We start from the raw sequence: 26,404 nt of genomic DNA on the forward strand, positions 1-26,404 counted from the left end.
TATAAATAAAATTGCCCTGCCGTGCCATCTCATGTTGTCTATTCCCTCCCCAAAAGAGTCTCTTTCAGCATGCGTCTGCTGTTTGTGCTGCCTTTCTTATCTTCTGTTTCTCAATAAGTCAACTCTGCTTTTTTTAAAAACTTGACTGTGAAATTTTCCTAGCCTTAACATAACACTTTTGCGTACAAATACAGCACAAATGTCACAATGACCGCATGAATGTACCTACCTTGCAGAATTGGTGAAATATTGGCAATTTTTGGGAACTTATGAATGATGGCTGCACAGGGTCCATCTCATAATGTTCTTGATTGCTTTGTGTTGTTTGATTATTGTGCTATTATGAAATGCTTATAGTTTAAACAGAATCCCATTAAAAATCACAATATGCTTGTCATTAAAAATGTGTGCAGCATATTGCAATCCTTGCAAGAAATTAAGACTCACTCCTTTGAAATTCAAAATTAATTTGACTATGTCTTACCTCCGAAGCTATCACACAGACAACAATTATAATATATAATTATATTATCACTATTATGAATTAATCTATCATTGGATTTAGAGGATGACACATGGAAATAATGATTGCTGGGGTCCATTACAGGTCAGGTACCATATCTGGCAACATGTCATTTCTCCCAGTTAATCAAGTACTATGAAAGAAACACACACTGTATCATATTATTAAAACTAACAATCAATTTTCTGTCGCTCATGTCCTCATTACGGAGACGAACAAGCAACCCAACATGCATGTATTTGGAATGTTGGAGGAAGCCAGAGTACCTGGAGAATAGCCATACGGGGCTGAGATTCAAACCGTGGCACTCAGAACAGTGAGTCAGACGTGTTAGCCCAGATGCTCCCTCTAAATTACAACATCCATCTATTTTTTGACCCGCTTATCCTCATAATCATATAAATTTTTAGGGAGTATACTTCAGTAAGAAGTCGCAATGTGCTCCAAATGTTGATTTACTAAAACAATTGGAAACATGACACGACAGCCGCTACAGCCATGACAAAAAAGAAGCTTCTACAAGAAACCTGTTGCCCTTGAGAGGGCCATTCGTCACAGTACTTTTCATTCACAGGGCTCCCCTTGGTGGTCAGATGCGGCACCTCCATGCTATTAAATGTACACTCGCCTGACTTTGATGCGGGCAGCTTCAGTTCAATCCGCATCACTGAAAGTGTGAATGGTTGTTTGTCTATTTGTGCCCTGCCATTGACTGCAACCAGTCCAAGGTGAACCCCGCCTCTCAAAGTTAGCTGGGCTCACCCGAAGGAGAAAAAATGGAGGCATGGATGGATGCATGATAACAGCAATAACCATCATCATCATCATCATCATCATCATCATCATCATTGTCGTTATCATCATCATCATCATCATCATCGTCGTCGTCATCATCATCATCACAAGATTATTAAGAATTACAGTGACATGATAAGAGGGTTGGCACATACTGTAAATGGATGCAAAGTTACTCAGAAGACAAATATGAATATATGCAGTTTAAGAGTAGTAATAATAAAAGCTATTAAAGGTGACTCAAGGGTCTATAATAGGTCCTACATTATTCATATTATGTACTGTATGTAATATTTCATGTATGTATGTTTCTAAAATATTTACGTATAATTTATTTTCTGATGATACTAGTCTACTGTGCTTGCAGAAACCTTGAACAACTTCCGAATACTGTTGAAAGTGAACTAAATACATCAAAAAAATGGTTTGATATCAATAAATACTTGCTAAATTGTAAAAAAGTCAGTAATTTTGGGCACTAAACAAACAATGTGTTAAAATGACTGTATATTCAATTGAAATAGAAAAAGTGTATTATACGACATTTCTTGGCGTGATCATTGATGCCAAGCTTTGTTGGAAGCCACATATAGATAATGTTAAAGCCAAAATGTCAAAATGTATAGCTATTTCTTTGTAAAACTAGAGATGTCCCGAATACCAAATCGTTATTTATAATTTATAGCTCGCTATTACTTCCACATATTACTACATATGGTGTTGAGAATTGGGTCAATACATATAAAACAAATGCTTAATTTTACTAAATTAAGATACAGAAAAGAGTTATAGGAATCATTAACCAAGCTAAATATATAGAACCAACTAATTCATTATTTATTAATTTAGATACTTTGAAATGCCATGTCTTACTTCAATGCCAAGATGTGCAAATAATGTACAAAGTACGTTATTCTGTGTAACACTGTAAATAAGCTGTTTGAAAACCGAGAGACTTGTTTTGATTTGAGGGGAACTGGTGCACTCAAAAAAATACAAGACAAGGACTAACATAAAGCAGAGATGAATCTCCGTTATTGGTGAACATTTGTGGAATAATTATGAAAATTATCTGAAAATGTGTGATTTAATTATATCTTTTAAAAGAATATTTCAACTTGAAGTACTGAATAATACAGAAGAGGATTAGGGCCAGTGAAGAAAAAAACAAGCAGAAAAAGAAAGTGTATAAATGTTATTTTTGTTGGCTTGACTGGGTGGAAAAATATTTTTGTAACAGGTTTGTTTTTGTTTTTAAAAAATGGTTTCGTTTCCTTTTCATGATTTAATTTCACTATGAGTCTGCGGTGATAAAATTTGTGTTGGCGCTTTTGGGTGATTTTCTGTACTGAATAACGTTAAAAAAAAAAAAAGGGGCGTAGGCTTATTAATAAGCTGCGACTTCACTTTCATTTGGCTTTGTTTTCCTGTAAAATTCTCTATTGACTGTATTCTTTTTTATTCTTCTATTTATTTATATGTATGTCATCTTCCACACAACCTATCCTGTACAGGGTCGCGGGGAGGTGCTGGAGCCTATCCCAGCTGACTACGGGCGAAAGGCTGACTACACCTTGAACTGGTCGCCAGCCAGTCGCAGGGCACACACATAGACACAGTCACTGAGTGGGAACCCATCCCACGCTGCCTGCACACAACTCAGAGTGTACCGCTACACCATCAGTGACCCTTATTTCAATATACTGCAACAATTGCAATGATATTCTAATAACTATAAGGTCAAGAGTCATTTGGATTTGATGTGAGGTCATGGCTGACTTAATGATTAAAAAGCCACTGATCATTAAGTTTTTAGTGATGGTCAAAAACGGTACCTTTGTGAACCAAACCGTGTCTCTCAGCAGGGTGACAGGACGTGTTGCCAGCAGCCACAGGTCTCTGGCATTGCACACACACACACACACACACACACGCACGCACACACACACAGCAGATGTGAGCGCCAACGAGACAAATGGATAGCTGCGCCACCGGGGCCCAAGTCCTTGAGGCATCGAACAGAACAGACCTCGGTTGACAGGAGCAACTGGACACCCAGAGGTAAAACAACAGTTGCAGGTAGACTGTGGTGCAGATAGACTGAAGGTTGTCATATGAGGGCGTGTCGGCCAAGACGATGGTGGGTGGGAGACCCAACACCCAGTCAATCATTGATCACTAGAATGATATATTACTCATGCAGGCTGTGTCACAGAAGGGAGTGACAGGGATCTATTATTCATTATTTCCCTTGTCGTAATTACAGGACGTGTTCTGGCAACGGACCCCTGACATGCGTGGGCATGAGATGATGACAGGCGGTGTGAGCAAGATGTGGGCAAAGTGCATAGGGCTCAAAGAGCCATCATCAAGCTCTTTGATAATAGCAACTATTATTTTCCTTTGCTAGAGTGCAAATACTAATAGGAGTGGTACTGCTTATATATTGTACAGTATATTTTTTCCCCAGCCTTCGAATCCAGGATGACCCTTTCCGGATACTTTTAGCTCTACGTAGTATGTGCTCTAACCTGTCAGTTTGAGCTTCTAAAGTCTGGGAAGTGCTACAGAGTTCCATTGGCCAAATACTTAAAAAGATATACCAAATGCCACCAATCTTCATACTGTATATGCATGAACATGTATATGACATATGTTGATATTTTACTTATTTTATTAGATCTTATTTTACATTTTACTTTATCTTACTGTATCCTCCTAGTTTCTATCTATCTGTCTGTCTATCTGTCTGTCTATCTATCTATCCATCCATCCATCCATCTATCATCCATCCATCCATCCATCCATTAAACCACCCACCCACCCACAAATCATTCTATCCATCCATCCATCCATCCATCCATCCATCCATCCATCCATCCATCCATCCATCCATCCATCCATCCATCCATCCATCCATCCATCCATCCATCCATCCATCCAACCATCCATCTATCCATCCACACATCCATCCATCCATCCATCTATCCATCCATCCATCCATCCATCCATCCATCCATCCATCCATCCATCCACCCACCCACCTATGCATACACACATCCATCCATCCATCCATCTATCCATCCATCCATCCATCCATCCATCCATCCATCCATCCATCCATCCATCCATCCACCCACCCACCTATGCATACACACATCCATCCATCTATCCATCCATCCATCCATCCATCCATCCATCCATCCATCCATCCATCCATCCATCCATCCATCCATCCACCCACCCACCTATGCATACACACATCCATCCATCCATCCATCTATCCATCCATCCATCCATCCATCCATCCATCCATCCATGTTCTTCCACTAGATGACAGAAGGTAAATAATTCGCATGTATATCTACTTTTTGTGAAATATTTTGCTACATTGTGTGCCGTGAGATTTTTCCCCATGTGAAATATGTGCCATAGCTCAATAAAGGTTGGGAAACACTTCTGTTAAAAATATTAAAAGAAAATTTATGCAGAGTTCTGTACATGGAGGCACGGTGGTCGACTTATTAGCACAGAGGTCGGCAAGCCGCGGCTCCGGAGCTGCTCTCGTGGCTGGGGGAAATAAATTATAAGTGTGCAATTGAAGTGCATTTGTCTCAAAAACGTGCATCATGTCTTCTTACTAAGTCAAAGTTTTTGGCCACTTTCATGTGTGGTGCTATACTGGATACCTATTTGATTTTTTTTTGTAATGCGACCGCAGTCTGAACCTCGAGGTCGCATACATCCGACATTGACGTCAGGAGCCCAAAATTGTTTTGAGTAACAGTACTGTATTAACATAGTACGCATTTGACTTTAATTGAATCCCACTTGAAACATGACGCATGGACATTTATGGTGATAGTAGTAACTCAGCCACGGCTCCGATTGGCTTGTTTTTTTAGGTGCGGTTATGACGTGACGTCATCTTTAGTGACGTCCACATGAAATGAGATCGAAAAAGCCTTGCCTCATAATTTCCCACAAATACTGTATATCTACCTCTGACCGGGCTGGTGTGACTGTCTGCGTGCGAGACTGTGAGAGGCAGGGGTATGCTGTCAATCAAACAGCCGGGCGCACATGCAGGCAATAGTTGTTTTTAAAAGATACGCCTACCAAAAATGGAGGACTCCAAGGAAAGTAAGAAGACTGCAAAGAAAATGAAATGCAGTTTCAACAAGGTCTGGGAACTCATTGTCCGTGGGTGAAGCCAGATACAGTCAGATAAAGCTTTCTGTGTACTTTGTGGCTGCTGTTGCTTTTATGGAGAAAACTGAAAGACTTGAGTTGTGATGGAAATAACCTAAAGTGTTTCATCAGTGCTTTCCTTGCTTCTGGAAATGCCTCGTGCTGCTATGGTGGACACATTTGTTTACAACTGATTTTTTTGTATTGTATTGTAGTTACAATATTGTTATCTCCTGACTATTTTTGATATACTTCTTGTTTTATTTTCGTTTTATGCTATGGCTGTTTAATTTGAAGATAATTTGAATTGCAGTGTAGTTGTAGTAGCCTGTCTTTGTTTGGATTGTCTTTGTTACCGTAGTAAATTGTTACTGCACTTCATGCTCTACATGTTGACTTGAGATTTGACAAGGTTTTATTGTATTTTTTGGACCAGTACTACTTGTGACTATTGTTAAAGTGCATCTACCTCAAGATATGATGAGACTGACTAGTTTCAGCCTTTATTGTGAGCTCGTATTGCAAGGGTGGAGCTATGGGTGGGCCTGGGTGTGCACAGGCCCACAAAGATTGACAGACTGCCCACCAAGTCAGATTCATGAAAAAATATATACTTTTAAATATTTTGTAAATTATTATGAAATTATTTTTGAATTTGTGTTTCGTTGTGTTTTTTTTATTGTATTGAATATTCAGAATGGCATAATTGTGGTTGTCTAAGAGGATCTGAACTTCATATTATTCAGTTTGTCATTTTATTTGAATATACCGTCGGGATAGGAGGATTGTGCTCAGCGAGAGAAATAATCAGGTCCACCCTGATTTTTCCAAGCCCACCCATTAGCCATGTTCTGGCTCCGCCTCTGTCCTATTGATATTAATGTCTCAGAAATGTACCTTTTTACTAGCAGTTTGTGTTGTATTTTTGTAACTGTGGATAATTTCAACTGCAATTCTGTGTTCTGTGTTTTTATTTGTAGATCTATAATTGTTATTTTGTTACAGTTGACTATATTATATGTTACTGAATAGTTGACAAGCTGTGTCATATGCAGTTTTGGTGTCCGTCGCGAGCGTCAGCTGCGTCCCACATTGCCCCCCACAAGCACACTTCCTGTCCCACATCTGGTGAGTTTGGATCTGGTCACTCTAGCTCCAGCACGCCTGCGACCGTCGTGAGGATAAGCGGTTTGGATAATGAATGTGAGGACAAGTGGCTTGAATAATGCATGGATGGATGGATGATTGTTCTGGACATTTACAAAATATAAAGACAAACAAAAAAAAAGAAAACATTTATCTCGCATACAGTGCTGTAAAATAAAGTTTCACAACTACAGTAAGACTGGTCACTGTTGTCACTGTCCCTCATCCTCCTGACCATAGACAGTTTAAACACACTGCTCTGTTTGGACAGTTTAGACACGCTGCTGTGTTTGACCAGAGATTTTTGTAGGTCAAGTTATGATTTACACCCAACTGTCAACTATTATTGTCATGAATTTACCAAATGTTCAAATGAATTCATACATGGTGTTCATGGCATTATGTTCTTGACTAATCTTGACAATTGAAACGACAATTGTGCATATGATTACATCCAAAATGAAATCATGCTGACATGTTTTGGAGAGAACAGCCATTAGACTGAAAATCAACTAATATGTTTAGATCAGCAAGATCAATTTATTTGGAAAATGTGGTAATTGTAGGCTACTTGTACATAACCCTTTGCAAAGATGCACTGACACACTGGAGACATTTGCATTTTGATGAAATCAATGAGAAATGACATTTTGCTGTGAATGATTGCAAGGTGATTTAGGGATTTGGCCATGTTTTTTTGAGAATGTCATATCTGTTTCAAGAGATGAGCCAAACCAACAGAGAAAAAGTAAAAACCAAACCAGTCCCCAGTCCCTTAGCATAATGGCACCTCCCATTTGTTTATCATTATCCATGAACCAGGTGAACCAGGAAGGAGCCTGCTAACTGATAAACATGGTCACACATGGTCAAACCCAAAGACATTTTTTTCACTTTATTATCAGTTCAGCAACAGTCGAGTTCTGTGCTCTTCTTAGTGGCATTGTAGTTATCATTGGTATGCAATCAGAGCACGAAAGGCCTTCACTGTTGGCATGAACACTATCAGAAGCACTGATCTACCTTTACAACCTAAATGAAATTGTATTAATTTATTTTCACCATTCTATTAACTTCATCTCATAGGAATTTTCTTGGCTGCCCATCTTGCAGCAGTGTGCATGCTAGATTTTCTTTTGTTTTTCTTCTTGTCAAACCGGATTTCATGTGTTGCCATATCAATGTAATCTGCCCTGGTCAGACTCAGGAGTGCTGCCTCGTGACATGTACTCAAGCAAAGGCTGTTTTTTTTGTTTTTTTAAACCAATCAAGTGTAACCCTTGAAAGTTGTTCAACCTTATCTTCGGAGGCCGTGGTATGGTGGGTTACAGTGTAGGTTTTAGTGATATGTATTTCTTCTGGGGTCTTCCTTGCTAAAAAGAATGGACACAATACAATATACAATACAATACAATTTTATTTATATAGCGCATTTCATAACAGCTAGGGCTGTAACAAAGCACTTTACAATACAATAAATAAAACAAAAGCAATAAAAGGCTGTGGTACATGTATTAATAAATATAGACATAAATAATATAGAAAAAATATAGATAAAATATAAATAAATAAAGCCAATAAATTGACATAAAACACTATATACAATTGACACCGGAAAAGAGCCGAAAAATTCAGGTCTGATCAAAAGCCAGAGAAAAGAAATGTGTCTTCAATTGGGTTTTAAAAATGGACAGAGAGGGGGCTTGCCTAACAACCAATGGGAGGTCATTCCAGAGGGAAGGACCAGCAGTTGAAAAGGCTCGATCCCCTCTGAGGCTCCGCTTGGTCCTCGGAACCTCGAGCAGCGCCTGGTCCGCAGACCTGAGGCGGCGGGAAGGTGCGTAGGAGTGGAGGATCTCAGAGAGGTACGCCGGGGCGAGGCCATTTAACGATTTAAAGATAAATAGGAGAATCTTAAAATGAACCCTGAAATGCACTGGGAGCCGGTGAAGGGAGGCCAGAATTGGTGTTATGTGCTCGATCTTCCGAGCTCCAGTTAGTAGGCAGGCAGCAGCATTTTGGACCAACTGGAGACATTTGAGGGAGGACTGGCTGACTCCAAAATAAAGTGCATTGCAGTAATCTAGCCAAGATGTAAAAAATGCACGCATTACTGTTTCTAAGTGCTGATGGGAAAGGAGGGGCTTGACCTTAGCCAGCTGTCTAAGGTGAAAGAAGCTCGACTTTACAACAGCGCTGATTTGCTGGTCCAATTTAAGATCACTGTCCATTTTAAAACCCAAGTTTGAGACTGTCGGCTTTAGATGTGAAGACAGGGGGCCCAGGTCAACAGGGTGGGATGGAGACGAGCCACTGGGACCGAACACCATAACTTCTGTTTTCCTTTCGTTGAAATTTAGGAAATTTAGTGACATTCAGTCTTTGATGTCCTCTGGCGGGACAAAAGTGGTCTTAAGGAGAAAGCCTCTTTTTTGCTTAGCGGGATGTAGATTTGACAGTCGTCCGCGTAGCAGTGGAAGGAGATTCCGTGTTTTCTAAGGATGGAACCCAGGGGCAGCAAATACAATGAGAACAGCAACGGCCCCAGAATAGAACCCTGTGGAACACCATACGATAGAGGGGCAGAGCGGGACTCAGAGGAACCTAGGCTAACAGAAAAAGTCCTGCCAGCTAAATAGACCGGTAGGTTTCAGAATTAACACTCTTGGTCTACATGAAGGCTTAGAGTGATGTCAGTATTTTTCTGTTCTCTGACTGGTTGAGCGGTATGGTCTTGTGACGTTGTGATGATATGTTGGTCAACACAGTTGCTGGCTGGTTTGTTTCAACCTGGATACTGAGATAGTTGGCATTTTCAGAATAGCACAAATGAGTGCAAACTAGCTAGCTCCGACTACCTCTGAGGAGCTAAGAAAGGAGGATCGAGTTTAAATATCGAAAAATAATCATCATCTCTGGTGAGTGTGTCGTATTTTGTTCAAGGTTTTTATTTTTTGTAATGTTATTAGAAAAAAAATGAATTGTGAATTGCTGCTAATATTGTAGTGTAGAACTTTGGAGTTGTTTAGACCAGTGCTTTTCAAAGTCTGTGCATTGGTGTGCCGCTAGATATTGTCAGGTGTGCCGTGGGAAGTTATCTAATTTGTGCAGTCTAGCGCCTGCCAGCGTAATCGTGTCTTTACTACATTGTAGTACTCTTCCATACCAGCAGCAGCAGCAGGTAGCCAATTGTCTTCGTAGAGACAAGCAAATTAGTGACGCATGTTTGTCCAAACAGGCCCATGTTTCACACTGTCAATATGAAACATTATAAAATATTTTTTTCTTTGTGTTTATTTAATTCCTATTCAAGACGTTATAATATAACGTCATTCTTCAATGTTAAAAAAATGCTTATCTAAACAATACAACACTTGTATTGTTAAAATAAGCTTTTTTTTTCACAATTTCAACTGGTGGTGTGCCATGGGATTTTTTCAATGAAATTAATGCCTTGACTCTGGTTTAGACTAGAGGAAGATTGCCTCCCTCCCGTTCCCTCTTTCTGTCATATGCACTATTATCAGAGTTTGGGCATTCCGTCCCAGGGATGGAACGGTCCGATCTCACAAGTGCCTTTTTCAATGCTTCGACCCGAGCATTTATTGGCCCACCGCGGCTGCTCCCCCTGCATAAAGCCTGGCAATTAGGTGCTTAATGTGCACAGTGCTACGCCGTAGCGCTCCACACAGGAGGGCAAAAGGCTGTGTAATTGACACCGTCATGAGAGTTTATACACACAGCATGGCTGACCATTAATCACAGACTACTCTGGACTTTGCTGATTCACTGCTTCATTCAATTACATTGATTCTTCATCTCGTGGGTAATATTATCATCGTTGATGTACAAAAATCAATGAGTGTTTTGCTGTACTGTCCATCCATTTTCTACACCGCTTGTCCTCATTAGGGTCAGTGGTGAACTGGAGCCTCTACCAGCTGATTTTGGGAGAGGCAGGGCACATTGGTCACCAGCCAGTTGCACGTAGAAAAACACCTAAGGACAGTTTAGTCTTGAAACATTGTTTTTTTTGCATTTGGGAGGAAGCGTGAGAATCTGGAGAAAAAACATGCAAGCACGATGGGAATAACATTGAAACCCACACAGGAAGGCTGCAGCCAAACGCCAGACCTCAGAACTGGGAGGTGCATGTGCTAACCACTAGTACACCGTACCACAATTTTGCGACACCTCTGCAACACGAAAAAATAAACTGGCTGTATGGTGCACAATATGCTCCAAACCAAATCTCAATGCAGCTTTTGAACAATGAGGGAAATAACAGAAACAACAATAATGAATGACAAATAAATAAGATTAGCTGCTGCTCTCCTGACGGTGCTGGCTAAATAACAAGCGCAATTTGTCAGTGTTAGTCCACCCTCACGTAACATGTCAAAGAAATCTTTACAGCAATCTGCTGCTATTACACGGAGCAGCTGCATCATTGCGACCACTTTCACAGTATATCCAATATAAGAGCTGAATGAAACATTCTGACTTTACAACAATTCATGCTCAGGTTTGACTGACACTGTCAGAGAGATACTAATTTCATAATGTTTGTTATTGTGGTCCCAGTAGGGCAATTGCACTGCATCAAATTCAGGGCTGCTCCTGAAGTATTTGACTCTCTCATTAATCTAATTGATATAACCCAGGTATTAGACTCAGCCCTCATTATGATACAGGTCATTTATAATTTATAATGAATACAAATATCAAGCAAGCGGGCCGGGGCTTGGGGGCGTGTTGAAAAACAGGATGAGGGCCCATGAAAAAAATCCAAATCATTTCTGCACTTTGACTGACATGAGACGGCCGTACTACACCGCACTTTGCATCACTGTGTGCATACATCATACAGGAGGATAATCCACTCATTCAGGCTGGGGATCACATCTCTCTACAGACACATGCCACTGCCTTGAAGCAGGGTTACCATCATCAGCACTTATCACTACAAGAGTGAATACTATCCTTCCGCTAAATACAACAACAAAACGGAAATCCGTTAATAAAAAACATATGACGCAGAGGCATTTTAAAACATACATGATTGCATTATTCGTGTCATAGAAACCGCTGTTTGCGTGTGGTGTCACCAAGTTGCACACAGCAGAGTCAAATTAAACAATGATGCAGTCTTGTTGACTTGCTGCACAGCCAATCAACAGGTTAGGCGCATCTTTAAAAGTGCTTCACTGTCACAGTGGCTCTACTGCAACTGCACAAAATACGAAGCACTCAGTAATATAAGCTCCTCAAATATTCCGAGCATTCCCTGCCACTCACCCGTACTGGCGGTGTACTGCAGGCTTCCTCGCTTCCTGAAGGGCGAAAGGGGCTTGCTTTTGGCTGCCCCGGGGGGCACGTTAGAGGACATGTTGCCAGTTCCTCTGCGTCCACTTGTTTGGGGATGGAGGAAAAAAAGGAGAACTGAATGAGTCAGAGCTGCGGAGGTTGTCAGCGTCGATGGAGAGAGTGAGAGAGAGAGAGAGAGAGACGGGGGAAGCAGATGATGGGATGTTGTACTGATGCTGAATGCTTGGGGGGAGTCAACTGCAGTCTACTTTTGTGTGTGTGTGAGTGTGCGTACGTTCTTGGGAGCTGGGCATTTCCAAACTGCTTGGTATAAAGCTGCAGAGCATCCCCTGCAAAAAATCTGGTGCCGCCCTTGAGAATACATCAGCGTTGGTGCTGCAGCATTGATGGAAGTTGGGGGTGTAACCGACAGAGGCGTGGTTGACATCAACAACGCCTCCCCCCCCCGTCGCACCACACACACACCCTCCATCATCCAACACACATAAACATACACATGCACACACAGAGAATACAAATGATCCACTCACTCAGCAACACACGCCTCCTGGCCGCGCTGTTGCCATGACAACCTAAAGCCTGTGTGGGTAAATCAAGGGAGAGGAAAGTTCTGATTTCGGAACTGACATTGTTAAGTAAAATCCGAAGAGTTGTGTGGGCTTTAAATTTAGATTTTTTTTCCAATAAAAAAAAAGCGCATAAAATCCACTCAGCAGCCTATCGCAACTTACTTTGGCCAAGAGTTCAGGTCCAACCATACGTGTCACAAATCAATTGCAGGACACAAGTTGACCAACCAGTTTTCTCCGGGTACTCCGGTTTCCTCCCACATTCCAAAAAACATGCATGGTAAGTTGATTGGACTCTCTAAATTGCCCCTAGGTGTGATTGTGAGTGCGGATGTTTGTCTCTGTGTGCCCTGCGATTGGCTGGCAACCAATTCAGGGTGTCCCCCGCCTACTGCCCGAAGACAGCTGGGATAGGCTCCAGCACGCCCAGCGACCCTTGTGGGGAGAAGCGGTATAGATAATGGATGGATGGAAGTTGACAACCAGCCATTTACACTCACATCACGCCTATGGACAACTTAGAGCAGGCTGGGTCTCCAACTCAATTCATGTGGTGCCCGCAAGACAGAGTCACGATGTGTGTGGGCCATATCAGGTATTGCACAAAAAAGGGCTTGAAATATTCCAAAAGGAATCCACAGAATAAATACACAGAATCCAAATCTTCTCAATCTTTGTTCATAACTATTCAGAACATGAACACGTTCTTTACGTGAACAAGATTTGTGACCCAGTCCTCTGACTCATCTCCCTTCTACTTTGCATACTCATCAGCATGTCAAGTTGAGCAATGACGTCTGATTTCTTGAGCACCCACCACTAGCTTCTCAGTGCATTCAAGACATGTCGGGTGTCCCCCTCCTCAACAAAAAAACATTCAGTTTTCTTGAAACTGGCTGTTCCTTTTGCCAACGTTTCTCTTCAAGGCAGGTTTTGAAAAACAACATGAGTGGGACTGAAATACAGGATATAATTTCCTTCTACTTGGTGTCACTTCATTGTGCACATATGGCAGCCTATAAGTGATTAAACAAACAAACACGCACACAAATGCCCAGGGCAAAAAACGTGAAGGCTGCAGTAACACTGAACTTGGGTGGCAAGTAGGGGGCCACAAAATATCATCTTGCAAATGACCCCTGGGCCGTGAGTTTGAGAGCCCTGATCTAGAGTCTTCTCTTAACTTTCATGAATGTTTATGGAATGTGTGGCAGAGACTAGAAAAACCCAGGCAAGCAGTGAATTGCAGTCTAAAATATATGGTATCATGACAAAATAATTTCCTGACTCACAAAATGACTTCTTCAAACAAAACACCAAATCTGCTCTGAATAGGGATGAGGAACCGACAGTCCGCGGGCCATTTTTGGGCCCGCCAGAGCACAGGAACTGGCCGGCCATGAAAATCTAAAAACAAATAAAACCTCACAACTGAACAGTTAAAAGAAAAAAAACAAATTTGCAGTAATTGATATTCGTTCATCTTTGATTTGAATTCCGTTTCTGGTGGCACATATTTCAGCCCATAGAAATGGCCACAGTTAGGAAAAAGGTTGGAAATACTGTAATCATCGTTTGCCAATTGTAGAACAATAATGGGACAAAGTCATGCACATTTAGACACAGGTTCTAAGAAACACATATTTTGTGTTTCGGGAGAATATGAAAATAAAATGATCCCAAACGTTCTCATGCATGGATTACGTACAAATGCACCTCTAAGAACTGGGGCGATTTACATTGGCTGTGTGCAGAAAGGAGCCAGCGCCCTCTTGTGGAAATGAGAAACAACAGTCTGCAGACTGCAGCAGAATCGTATTTCTCCTCAATGGTGCCCTTTACATTTAAAACCATCATGATATTTAAAAACAAAGTTGATTATGGTATCATATATAATTAATTTTTTAAAAATAAGTCATATGATCGCATTATATGATAGCCTGTAACCAGTAGCCTAACGCTTTGCCTACTGATACTGTATAATATTGAATAAGTATGTCGGTAAATAAGACTAGCATGTACTATTTTGTAATGCATTCTACCCTTTAAGATGTGTTTAAAAGAGGAGCGAGTGCAAGTTCTTGAATTTCTTCATCAATGACATCCTGCAAGTCAATGCGATGCTGTGTGAAACATGAGCAGACAAACAAGAAGTTAATGAAGTGTTTCCTTGTATTAAATCACCCTGAGTCCACTTCCCCCTACAGCTAATCTGTCTGTGTGGCTAATCCCTCTCCGGCAGCAGCAAAAGCAACACAAGCGCCATCGAAACTGACCTTGGACACACAGAGTCCTCTGTCTACTCACGGTCACAATATTAGGGACATCTGCATAATCCAATGAGATCCAGTCAAAAGTGATTGCAATAGGCTGCTTATTATATTGCTTGAAATATGCAGGAGTTATGGTCTTTGCAAACAAGAGAGAGGAAATTATAGGAACAGATCTCAGAAAAAGGCAGTGCAAAACCACGTTAACAAACATGCAAACTTGAATACTGCTATATACATATATATATATATATATATATAATCTGAGCATTCTTATCTTTACAAAGACAGAAATTGTTGGCATTATAAATATTTTATTAATTCCCCTCACTTGGATTAACAAAGTATATTTGTGTAGATTTTCAGTTGTGAAAATGTAGCTAATAGGGCTTTTTAACCCTGTAGGGAGCTTAGTCAAGTCATGCAGTAAGCGTGATCTGTAGGTCTTATTTCATTTTGGCAACAGATTTTTTATACAAAAGATGGGTCTGGACGACAGCATTCAAAGGAAACAACCTGCTGGTAAAGTCCATACAAAAAAAAATAATGTCTGTTTTTGGTGATGTAAAAAAATATGAGAGCAAGATAAATCTTTTCCAATTTTTTTTTTTCTGTACAACTCCAGTGTTTTTTTTTGTGATTGTTTTTGAGAGGGGAATTAAAAACAAATGACTGAAATATGTGGTTGCACAAGTGTGCACCCCCTCTTATAACCGGGCTGTGTTGCTAATTAAGCAGTCATATTCAAAGTCATGTTAAATGGGAGTCAGCACACACTTGCCACTACTTAAAGTGCCTCTGAATACCCACAAATCCATTTCTGGTGTTCGAGTAGGCTTTCCCTGACATTTATTGGCTTTCTAGCAGAAGCCAGGATGTTGTGTGGTACCGCTGCAAAACAACAATGATAACAACACCTTGTGGTCCTCCTTAATTTGAGAGAGGACATGACAGAGAAATAAGAGACAAGAAGCAATGGCAAAAGACAACAATAGCTACAGTGTGACTAAGGCCTGAAGGTGCAAAGGTGACAGCCACATGTAAAGGTGATAACATGGCGTCAACGACGATGTCGATGCGTCATCAGTGAGAGTACGTACACCTCTGTCTTTGGCAGACTAAAAGATTAACGTGGAGAAAATCTATTTGAGCTCCTCGGTGGGTGGTACCAAGTGGAGTTGAACCTCAATGAAACACCGCAATTGAAGAGGAGACACTCCCACTTCCGCTCAACTGTGTACTGTCTACATTTTACGAACTGATGATTACAATGCTGTTATGCCCTTTAAGCAGTTTGACTACTCGACGCATCCTTGGCAATGTTTGAGCAACGTTGATCATGACTACGACATTAAAGATTGTAACCCGCCGACCAAAATGACAAGTGTTAATCCTTGGCCTCTGCGCTTGAGCTGAGGCTCTCGGAGTAATCTTGTCAACAGATCAGCGCCGCAGAGACTGAACAGAAAGCGGGGCTACGCCATCCCCAGGCTAATGGGATTGGTCGCCGTCACTGGATGTGCCACCGTGGTTAGCCCCTTTTGAAGCGCACAAGCCACAAGCATCACGCCCCATGCATTTAGCACTACATGCTTAACAGAGTGACATGAACAGAAGTGGAGTACAATACACCATCAACTGATTACCTGCCAATCACAAGACTGAGACTTGTGAACGTATTCACAGCAATTCACTTTTCCCACATTTTGTTATGTGACAGCCTCATCCCAAAATGGAATAAAGTTTCCCCCCCCACACAAAATCCTACACACAACACGTGGGGTGTTTTGTGTGACAATTTCCTTTTTGCAAATTTATTGGAAAAAAAAAACCAACCAAGAAATGACATGTACGTAAGTATTCACAGCCTATGCTCAATACTATGTTGATTCACCTTTGGCAGTAATTCCAGCCTCAGGTCTTTTTGAATATGATGCCACAAGCTTGTCTTTGGGATGTTTCACCCCTTCCTCTTTGCAGCACCTCTCAAGCTCCATCACGTTGGATTGGGAGCCTGGATGCAAAGCCGTTTCCAGATCTCTCCAGAGATGGTTGGTTGGATTCAAGTCCGGGCTCTGGCTGGGCCACTCAAGGACATTGACAGAGTTGTCCTGAAGCCACTCCTTCGTTGTCTTGGCTGTGTGCTTAGTGTTGCTGTCCTATCGGAAGTAAACCTTCGGCCCAGGTCCTGAGCACTCTGGGGCAACTTTTCGTTCAGGATGTCTCTGTACATTGACGCATTCCTCTTTCCCTTATACCTGACCAGTCTCCCAGTTCCTACTCGTGAAAATCCCCATCATGCCCGCTTCATGATGCTGCCACCACAATGTTTCACTGTAGGGATGGTGATTAGCGGTGCCTGGTTTTCTCCAAACATGATGCCTGGCATTAACACCGAGGGCCCTATATTCTTGCCCGGCGCAAGTCTGGCATAAAGCGCAGTCTTACTGTGCATGGGTGGAGTTTTCTTTCTTTTGGTATTTTTCTAGACTTTACACAGGTAAAAATGCACATAAGGGGACATTTGCGCCGTTGTGCACCACTGTGGGATGGAAAGTAGCCGAGTCCCGGTCAGTCGTAGTAGCTCCCCTCGTTTGCATTAAAATTGGGGCAGTCGAAGCGCACGCAGGGCTTGACATTGCGGAAGCAGAAATAGACATCCACCACACCGAATCTGTCTGCCTCCGGCTTGAAGAAATACAACAAAATCGTGTTACGCCACCTGTGCCACCATTTAGACCTCTAAAATTTTGTATACTTTCTGTGACCAAATTATGAGAGGCGCCAGGTCAGCTCCGTGCGTCAGAAAGCCCAGTGAGGTGCATCACAGTCCGAAACAGGGAAGACTACACTTGGCCCGAAGTTGCGCCCCTTTTTTACTCTGAATGGACGAAGGCCTGTCTACCAAAACAGGGCCCCAAGAGTCAAATCTTTGTCTCATCAGATCACAGAATTTTCTTTGTCTGAGAGTCCTTCAGGTGTCTTTTGACAGACTCCAGGTGACTTGCCATGTGGCGTTTACGAAGGAGTGACTTCTGACTGGCCACTCTACAATTCAGGCCTGATTAGTGGAGTGCTGCAGGGATGTGGTTGTCCTTCTTGAAGGTTTTCCTCTCTCCTCGGAGGACCGCTGGAGCGCTGACAGAGTGATCGGCAGGCTCTTAGTCACCTCCCTGACTTCTCCCCTTCTTCTCCGAGTTCAGTTTAGACAGATGGCCAGCTGTAGGAAGCATCCTGCTGGTTCGGCACTCCTTCGGCACATGATGGAGGCCACTGTGCTCATTGGAGCCTTCAAAGCAGCAGAAAGTTTTTTTTTTTGATGCTTTCCCAGATTTGTGCTTTGAGACAATCCTGCCTCAGAAGTCTACAGACAATTCCTTGTGCAGGCTTGTGCTCTGGCATACACTGTCACCTGTGGGACCTCGTGTGTATTTCAGATCATGTCCAATCAACAGAATTTACCACACGTGAACTTCAATTAAGATGTAGCAAACTCTCAAGGATGATCAGTAGAACCAGCTTTTTTAGAACTGGCTGTGAAAACGTATGTGCATGTCACTTGTTAGTTGGTGTTTTTTATTATTAATTTGCACAAAAAAAAAAAAAATTAAAAACACTCTTTTTTTAACATTGTCATTATGGGGTGTTATATGTAGAATGTATGTAGAATTTGGGGCGGGGAAAGTAAATTTATTCAACTTTGTATTTTGGACTGAAGTTGCTCTGAAAAAATGTGGAAAAAAGTAAAGCGCTGTGAATACTTTCCAGATGCACTGTAGATGTACAATGTTTCCCAAATTTTACCCCCCCCCCCCAAAAAAAAAGATTCTCTTGGAGTTGTGTGGTTTTGTGTTGAAATGAGATCAAAGACCTCTTTGAAAGACTCAAGTCCCACAAAATAGAGATGTCTTCTTTTTGTTCTGAACTCTTAAAATGCAATGCCTTTCCAAAAAGTCTGACAATTTTACTAAAAGCCTTGCATCCGGAGTGCGAAATGCAGCAATTCCCTCATTCATACTCAAATAATTACACGAATGCTAACAAAGGCTTCTGACGTCATTTATCTGACGTCCTAATCTACAGTATATCTAACTAAAACCAGCATGTCAGATGGCGCACACGCACAGCTGGCACCTGATGGCCAGGATGCCCATCAACTGCTCACGGAGGGCCTGTTGCCACAGCCAGCATCCATCTTCACCTCATAACATGTCTCACTCGACATGATACACAATCACACATTGTTTTCTTGAAAGAGGGATTATGTAAACTATAGCACACACATTTAGGTCATACTAACGCTCACATCCAACCAATGAAAGCGGCGCGGCGGCAGTTGCTCTATTTAGCAGTCAGCGCACCACCTGAGATTTAAACGTCTTAACTGTAAGGAGTTTAGGAGACTTTAATGCCTCCCTCCTTGCTCGTCCATGTGACTTAAGACAAGAGTCCGAAAGGCAGCGAATGCAACTCTGTAGAACGAGGAGACACCCTCACTGATTTGTTATAAATCCTTTTTTTTTTCTTCACCATTATCATTATGGCATTGCGAAGGAATTGAGCTGCTCTATAAATTACATCCACCCACGTGTACTGTAGCTGCAAGTATAGAAGGCACAAATATGCAACACATTCTTTGGTTGCGTATATAAACAATAAAGAAATAAATTGGACAGTTTGTTCCAATCCAGAATGAAATCTGCAACTCGCAACAAGCGAGAGTGTTTAGGCTTCCCCTTCCTTGATATCATTCACATTCGTTGGACTAATGAGATTGACTGGCCAATCAGGAAGAGGCCTCTCCTCACTAAGGGGTTTAAAAAGAGGGAATTAACGACTGGCTTTCAGCTAGACAAGAGATGCCAAACTGAGGGTCCCATCTGATCAGCCACTCAGGAGACCGCAGCCAAGCCAGGTTAGCTCAAGAACCTCCCTTCCAATCTCCTTCCGCTCGGAAATCGCCTTTTGGCACGATTAGTGCTACACCAGGATTTCTCTGCAACAGCACACAGAGGGCCGGCAAAATTTCTTTCCTTGAGGATCTTGAGTGTGAGGAGGCAGAAAGAATGGGCGCTGGAGCGAGTGCCGAGGACAAAAAGTCCAAGGAGTTGGAAAAGCAACTCCAAGAGGATGCCGACAAGGACTCGAAAACGGTCAAGCTTCTGCTGCTTGGTAAGTGAACACCCGAAGGCACGCCAGGATCTCCTCGTGCAGGTAGAGAAAGCCATTGCTTTTCGGATGTCATCGCTTGGAATGACATTTTCTGACAAAAGGGGAAATTCAGTGAAATCAGACAGCAAGCAGGAAGCACAAGTAATCAATGTCTCTCTGCGATCGGTTGTCCAACAGAAGGCCGACAAAGATTCTTGAAGGATCGAGAATACATTCATTCAAGTCATTTCGCTCGTAACGGTGTAGTAAGACCATGATCGTGGCTGGCTCCATACAAATCGAAGAAGTGGAAAAGAGCCTCTCGAAAGTGCTCACGACTAACTGGAATGTGACACACAGTTTGTTGGGAGGGATTTGCGGGCTTGTTTCTGCATCAGACCTCACATATGTTTATTGGAAAGATGGCACGGCAGAGAGTGCATGAGAGAGATTAGACAGCAGCACTGAGATGCGGCTGCAAGGCCAACAAATAAATGAACAAAACCGCAGGATCATCTGCTAACCAAGATTGTTTGCAGGAGTCCAATTACATATGAACGTGTTTTTACCGGGATATCACGGAAGCACGTAAAGTGTGAGAAGAGCGCACAAATTAGCCGCAAAGCCGTTTGGGCTCTTATGTAAGGGCGTTGGCGCTTAAAAGATCACAGCCTTTGGTCTAAATGAATCACAGCACAGCAGCGATACGCCAATCCAATTAGCTAACGGGTTTAGAGCAGATCCACTTGCGGAGGCCTCTGCTGATCCCTCCGATGACACACTAAAATGAACATTGGTTCGACTTTCACCCACTTCGCAGCGGGCACACTCGTCCATCCAAGCAGTGCGCCTTCATCCTGCCGCTGCCTTCACAATCGCCACAAAGAGTACAGCAAATTCAAACAATCCCTTACAGTTGGGCACAGGTGTCAAACTCAAAGCCCCATGTTTCTGGTGAAATGGTTTCATTCTTTGAATTTAGGAAGACAATTTGAGCTAATATTAACATTTTTCTTCATTCATTTTGTGTATGTAATAATATGACGAGGTTACATTGGTATGGTTTTCACCGTCATAATGGCCAGTCTGAGGGAAACGGTAACCACGATGTGGCTCGAGACCAAAATGAGTTTGACATCCCTGTATCGGTGCATTTGAAAAAGGCTTATGAATGAGAATCCTCACAGGTTTTTTACTGTGTGAAATGTTTGGTAAACACCGTCTATGAGCCACTTTGTAATCTAATGCAGAGATGTGTGTGTGTCCAGGCTGCGATGGAAGCTACATTTCTAGTCAATTTTGGCAAGGGTGCTCCTTCAAGTTGCTTGAAAACAAATTCTTCTGCCGCTTATGGGCCGAAGCGAGTCCACGCTGACGAGAAACAGCATCTGCTAAACGTTATCCTCTCCTTGCAGGTGCCGGCGAGTCTGGCAAAAGCACCATTGTCAAGCAAATGAAGTAAGTAAACACACACTAAATTGCATTTGTGGTTTCATCCACAGAGTGTCAGCAGTAAATAGTCATAGCGCGCCTTAACGCTTTTGGAATCTGAGCGGTCAGTTGGCCCAATGTCTCACCTCTGCACTTAGTGCTCAATAGGTCAAACATCCTCTTACCCTCATTTGTCAGCACTTGTCTGAATTCAGGCAGGCACTGTTGTTTAGAATTGGTGTGAACATGACTTTTGGGCCTTTCCGTTGGCAACCAGTGTTATCCTGTTATGGACGAAATGTGGCGTCATTTGCATTCAAACTCCTTCCCCTCCACTTTGTGTCCAGGATTTTGCATCAGGGTGGTTACACAAAAGAGGAACAGTTGGAATTCCGAGCCATCATCTATGGCAACATCCTGCAGTCTGCTCTGGCTATCATCAGAGGCATGGAGATGCTGGGGATTGATTTTGGCGCTGCCTCTGCACAGGTCTCCGATGACACTACAAGACCACGTGGGCTTTAAATTACAGTGCACAATCCAATCCAGGACGCTGGACCACCCCTTATTTGTTTGTATTTAGAAACAGCTTTCCCGTATGCCAGATTACAAAATGAAGCTGTAAAAATATAATCCTACTCACGTTTGAACATTCTCGGTGGCCAGACAAGTACAAAACAAAGTTATCCTCCGTATAGAAAAGTGTAAAATCCATATATAAAATGTGTACGGTACTGACCCGTCTAGAGAACACAGATCTACACCCTACCGGAAATGCAGTTCACTCATCAATTAATTTAGCCATATTGCACTACGCAAAACTATGGCGGTCGGCACACTTTTCCAATATCATAGTTGAGGTTGACAGCGTCTGGCATTTGACTACGTTTTATTTTCCCACAATATTGAGGTTGTACTGTTCCGCTTCGAGCTCCCCCCAACGGAACACATGGTTCTGACAGGATTTTCCTTATCTAAAAACTGCAGGAGAATGCACAGAAGCTGCAGAACTTGTCCGACTCCATCGAGGAAGGCACAATGCCTGCCGAACTGGCCGACGTCATCCAGAAGCTGTGGAAGGACTCCGGTGTGCAGGCCGGCTTCGAAAGAGCCGCCGAATACCAACTCAACGACTCGGCCGGCTAGTGAGTCCGCGTCTTCGGCTCTTGAAAACCAAACAGGCAGCAAGCTTTCCGTAGGCACGACAGTGAGCTGTTTGTGTTTATCCTTCAGCTACCTCAACGAAATGGACAGAATCTGTAAACCCGACTACCTCCCCACCGAGCAGGATGTGCTGCGATCTCGAGTCAAGACCACTGGTATCATCGAGGAACAGTTCTCCTGCAAAGAGCTGCACTTCCGGTGAGCCACGGATGGAAAAAGGCCATCCCGCTCTTCGAGAGCGAGACGCTAACAGCCTCTTTGGTGCACAGGATGTTCGATGTGGGAGGCCAGAGGTCCGAGAGAAAGAAGTGGATCCACTGTTTCGAGGGCGTGACCTGCATCATTTTTTGTGGCGCCCTCAGCGCGTACGACATGGTGCTGGTAGAGGACGACGAAGTGGTGAGTTGGCGCGCGAGCTGTGAAGAAAGACACTAAGTAAAACCAGTCACTTGACGCTCTTACACTTTGACCTTTCAGAACCGAATGCACGAGTCCCTCCATCTATTCAACAGTATCTGCAACCACAGGTTCTTTGCGTTGACCTCCATCGTTCTGTTCCTCAACAAGAAGGATCTGTTTGAAGAGAAGATCAAGAAGGTCCACCTGAGCATCTGCTTCCCAGACTATGACGGTAAACCCAAATGTTAGCCAAAATAACGACAAGACGTGAATCACGAGCAACTGCGACACTCCATCTGCTGTTATTTTTACACACATACTCACACGCGCACACCCCCGCACACAAAAAATTCCCAAACACATAGTTCACAGCCAAGAATGTGTTACCATACTAAACAGGAACAAAACTCTTCATGGCTTTATGTCTGATTATTTGTGTGTGCAGCAGTTTGTACAAACACTGCACACAACTGAGTTCAGTGTTTCCCAATCTTTCTTGAGGCAAGCCACATATACACTATTTTACATTAGAAAAATGCCATGGCTCACCACCAAACAAAAATATCGTTGCTAAATTAACTCTGATTTCGTGTCAATTTACTCACAAAATGACTTACATGGGCATATTTCATTGAACCCCAAGCTTCTGTAAGGTGAAGTCTTCGTAAAAGAACATGAAATTGTTTTTCCTGTCATTATACGTCACTGACATAGATAAATGAACGCATTCACATTATTTGCAGTAAATAGACAATAATTTTGACACCAATTAAGTGAAATTGGATAGTTTCGTGTGATGGATAATCTATCGGTGATAGGGATGCCACCGACTTAGCCCAAACGCTACTTCAAGCACAACAAATGAGGTGTTCGGGCTGGTCCAGCAGCATCACTAAGCTAGCACACCTGGGGTTGACATTGGCATTCCGATTTTTTCAAAACCTTCGAAATGTTGCATAACCATTTCCGAAGCTGTTTTGTCAAAGTTATGCTATTACACAATGTTACTTAAAAGTACCTACCAGCTCTGTGTAGTCCTGAGTCCATGCAAGAATCTTTAATGAACGAGATCTCATGTCAATGTATTGTAGGCCCCAATACGTACGACGACGCCAGCAACTACATCAAGGCGCAGTTTGAGGAACTGAACATGAAGAAGGGCGTGAAAGAAATCTACTCCCACTTGACCTGTGCCACGGACACAAAGAACGTTGAGATTGTGTTCAACGCTGTCACAGACATCATCATCAAGGAGAACCTTAAGGACTGCGGCCTCTTCTAAGCAGCTCCAATGTTGTAGGTAGGTGAGGACCCCGGCATGATACGTTGCACTTAATTCAGTCTGAGTCTTGTTTCAAAAAGCGAGGGCCATTAATCACGGAAAAAAAGAGGAGGAAGATAATCAAAATTGAGGTTACGCCATATGATTTTAACGTCAGAATCAGTTGGTTTGTTAACACTTGCCAGAGGTTTTGGTGCTTCCCGAACGGCAAAGTGATTAAAGAAACTGTTACTAATGGGACAACAATGAAAAATGTTGACTGAGCATTCAGATCAAAAAGGAGAAGACGGCAAAGCATTAGCACCATGAATCCGTCACGCTTGCGAAAGCCTGATGGGAAAACTGTAAAAACGTCAATTCGACCGACCACTGAAAATAAAGAAAAAGTCCAGTGTCGAATTCTGATAAACCTACTTGCTCTTCTTTTAATGAAACGCATGTTTGGGGAAAGTTTTCAAATTCTGATAAAAATACAGTAGCCACTCGAATTGAGTTCTTATATTCCATCAACAATTCAGTAGTGCTCTTTGCTGTACCATTCATGTAGGCCAAGGGTGGGCAAACCTTTGTGCTTAAGGGCCACTTTGATTTTTAAAACAATCTAGGTCATCCATAGATGTGGTTAAAAACAAACAAAAAACACTCACGTTAAAATGTCCGCATCGAATATGTTAAATTGCTCATTTTAACAATAAGATATATTTTCATAATATTCTGTATGCCTCATTTAATGGAATTAATTTACAAATTATTTAGTACATTATGTTTGTAACTCCTACAAGTGTAGTACGTATGTATAAAAAACATTCAAATTACTTACAATGAATCAATTCAATGACCAAAAAATGAATACAAAACATTTTAGGGCTAATCAGCAACATGACAACAAATATAATGTAATCATGGTTGGTTGGCCAGAAATAATGAATGGGGCGGACAGCATGACACGGTCTCCAGTTAAAACTCTTCCCACTCTGCTCTGTAATTTCTTTCATTCTTTCCACCAATAAAACAATTCTTTGTTCTCCTGTCAATTTAAGCATATGATCCAGTTTTGATAAAACTGCTCATTGGTTGGGTTTGGGAGCTCCATTTTCAACGACAAAACCAATCAGTGCTGCTGTTTGTTCGTCTTAATTCACCTCCCTCTCCAGTATAAGCAGTCACCATTGTTCACGAACTTGCAGTTTTGATTGTGGATCATCAAAAAGGAAGCAAAACCCATAGCTGTGGCCTCCATCCCCACATAGGATGCCAATCGGCCCTCCATCGGCCCGCAGCTGTATCGGACCGAAACTTGGAAGGATCGCTAATGCAAAATTCAAGACAGCATATTGGAGCAAATCTGGCAACGTTGAACCAAAATTCTGCTTTGTCTTGTCTTTGCAGAACTTCACTCAGTCCCTCACTAACTGGCATTAACTGAGGTGTGTACCAATGGAGCAGCAAAGATCCTCTCTATTCATCGTGTTCATGCCAAGTGACTCTGTCCAATCTCACATTTTCCCTGCCACACAGCACATGTCCAGCTGGGTCGAGACTCCCTACTTAATGGACATTCACGTTTTTACTGGTTCTTCAGTTGCAAAAAAACAAATTGGAATTTGAAGAAGCCCTCATTACTTCCTTTGCCCATTTCCCGTCTTCAAGAATAATATTTTTGCGTAGCATATCATGGCATCCTTGTTTTTGTTTTTGAGTACCGTAGTCTCTGTGGTCTTGATATAACTGTAAAATGTTGCCGAGCAAATATCTGAAATTATTCGCCGTGCTTGCAGGATGTCCAGATTACAGACCGATTGTATCTCACTGAAAATAGTGCTGATGTTTTCGATACACCGGACATTATAAGGAGGAAAAATACATTTCTTATGGGCGAACATGTTAGACAAACATTGTACATAAGAGTAGTTCATTCATAATTGTTCTGAACGATAATAAAATGCATATGTCACATGTACTGTATATATACACAGTGTATATGAAAAAGAAAGAGGGAAACAATATAGAAGGGTGACGCTTTATTATTAAAAGGGAATGAAAATTTACAGTTTGTCCTTTCTTATGAAATGTAGAGGCATGAATTAAAGCTGCATCAGGCATCTCTCTCTCCCTGTCTTTTCTTGTTTTTACTCGCTCAAAGCATCAAGTGGCT

At 42.1% G+C, this 26,404-nt stretch overlaps 2 protein-coding genes across 2 annotated transcripts in view; one reads left to right on the forward strand and one right to left on the reverse strand.

The window, feature by feature from the left end:
* Positions 1-12,179, reverse strand: part of ampd2b (adenosine monophosphate deaminase 2b) — a 44,547-nt gene extending 32,368 nt beyond the window's left edge. Inside the window, exon 1 of the mRNA XM_086049014.1 lies at positions 11,954-12,179. Within this exon, the coding sequence (XP_085905140.1) occupies positions 11,954-12,044 (91 nt within the window). The 5' untranslated portion in view covers positions 12,045-12,179. The remainder of the gene's footprint in view (positions 1-11,953) is intronic.
* Positions 12,180-19,652: 7,473 nt separating this feature from the next.
* On the forward strand, positions 19,653-26,351 carry gnat2 (guanine nucleotide binding protein (G protein), alpha transducing activity polypeptide 2). Its single transcript, XM_086049138.1, has 9 exons — positions 19,653-19,994; positions 21,389-21,431; positions 21,752-21,893; positions 22,392-22,549; positions 22,638-22,766; positions 22,838-22,967; positions 23,046-23,199; positions 24,059-24,267; positions 25,639-26,351. The coding sequence occupies exons 1-8, from the start codon at positions 19,889-19,891 to the stop codon at positions 24,247-24,249; spliced, it is 1,053 nt and encodes a 350-aa protein (XP_085905264.1). The 5' UTR covers positions 19,653-19,888; the 3' UTR covers positions 24,250-24,267; positions 25,639-26,351.
* Positions 26,352-26,404: the final 53 nt, after the last annotated feature.

This window comes from Filicampus tigris, chromosome 1 (assembly GCF_054856515.1).
Source record: "Filicampus tigris isolate MCC_2025a chromosome 1, RoL_Ftig_1.0, whole genome shotgun sequence".
In the NCBI taxonomy this organism is placed as follows: Eukaryota; Metazoa; Chordata; class Actinopteri; order Syngnathiformes; family Syngnathidae; genus Filicampus; species Filicampus tigris.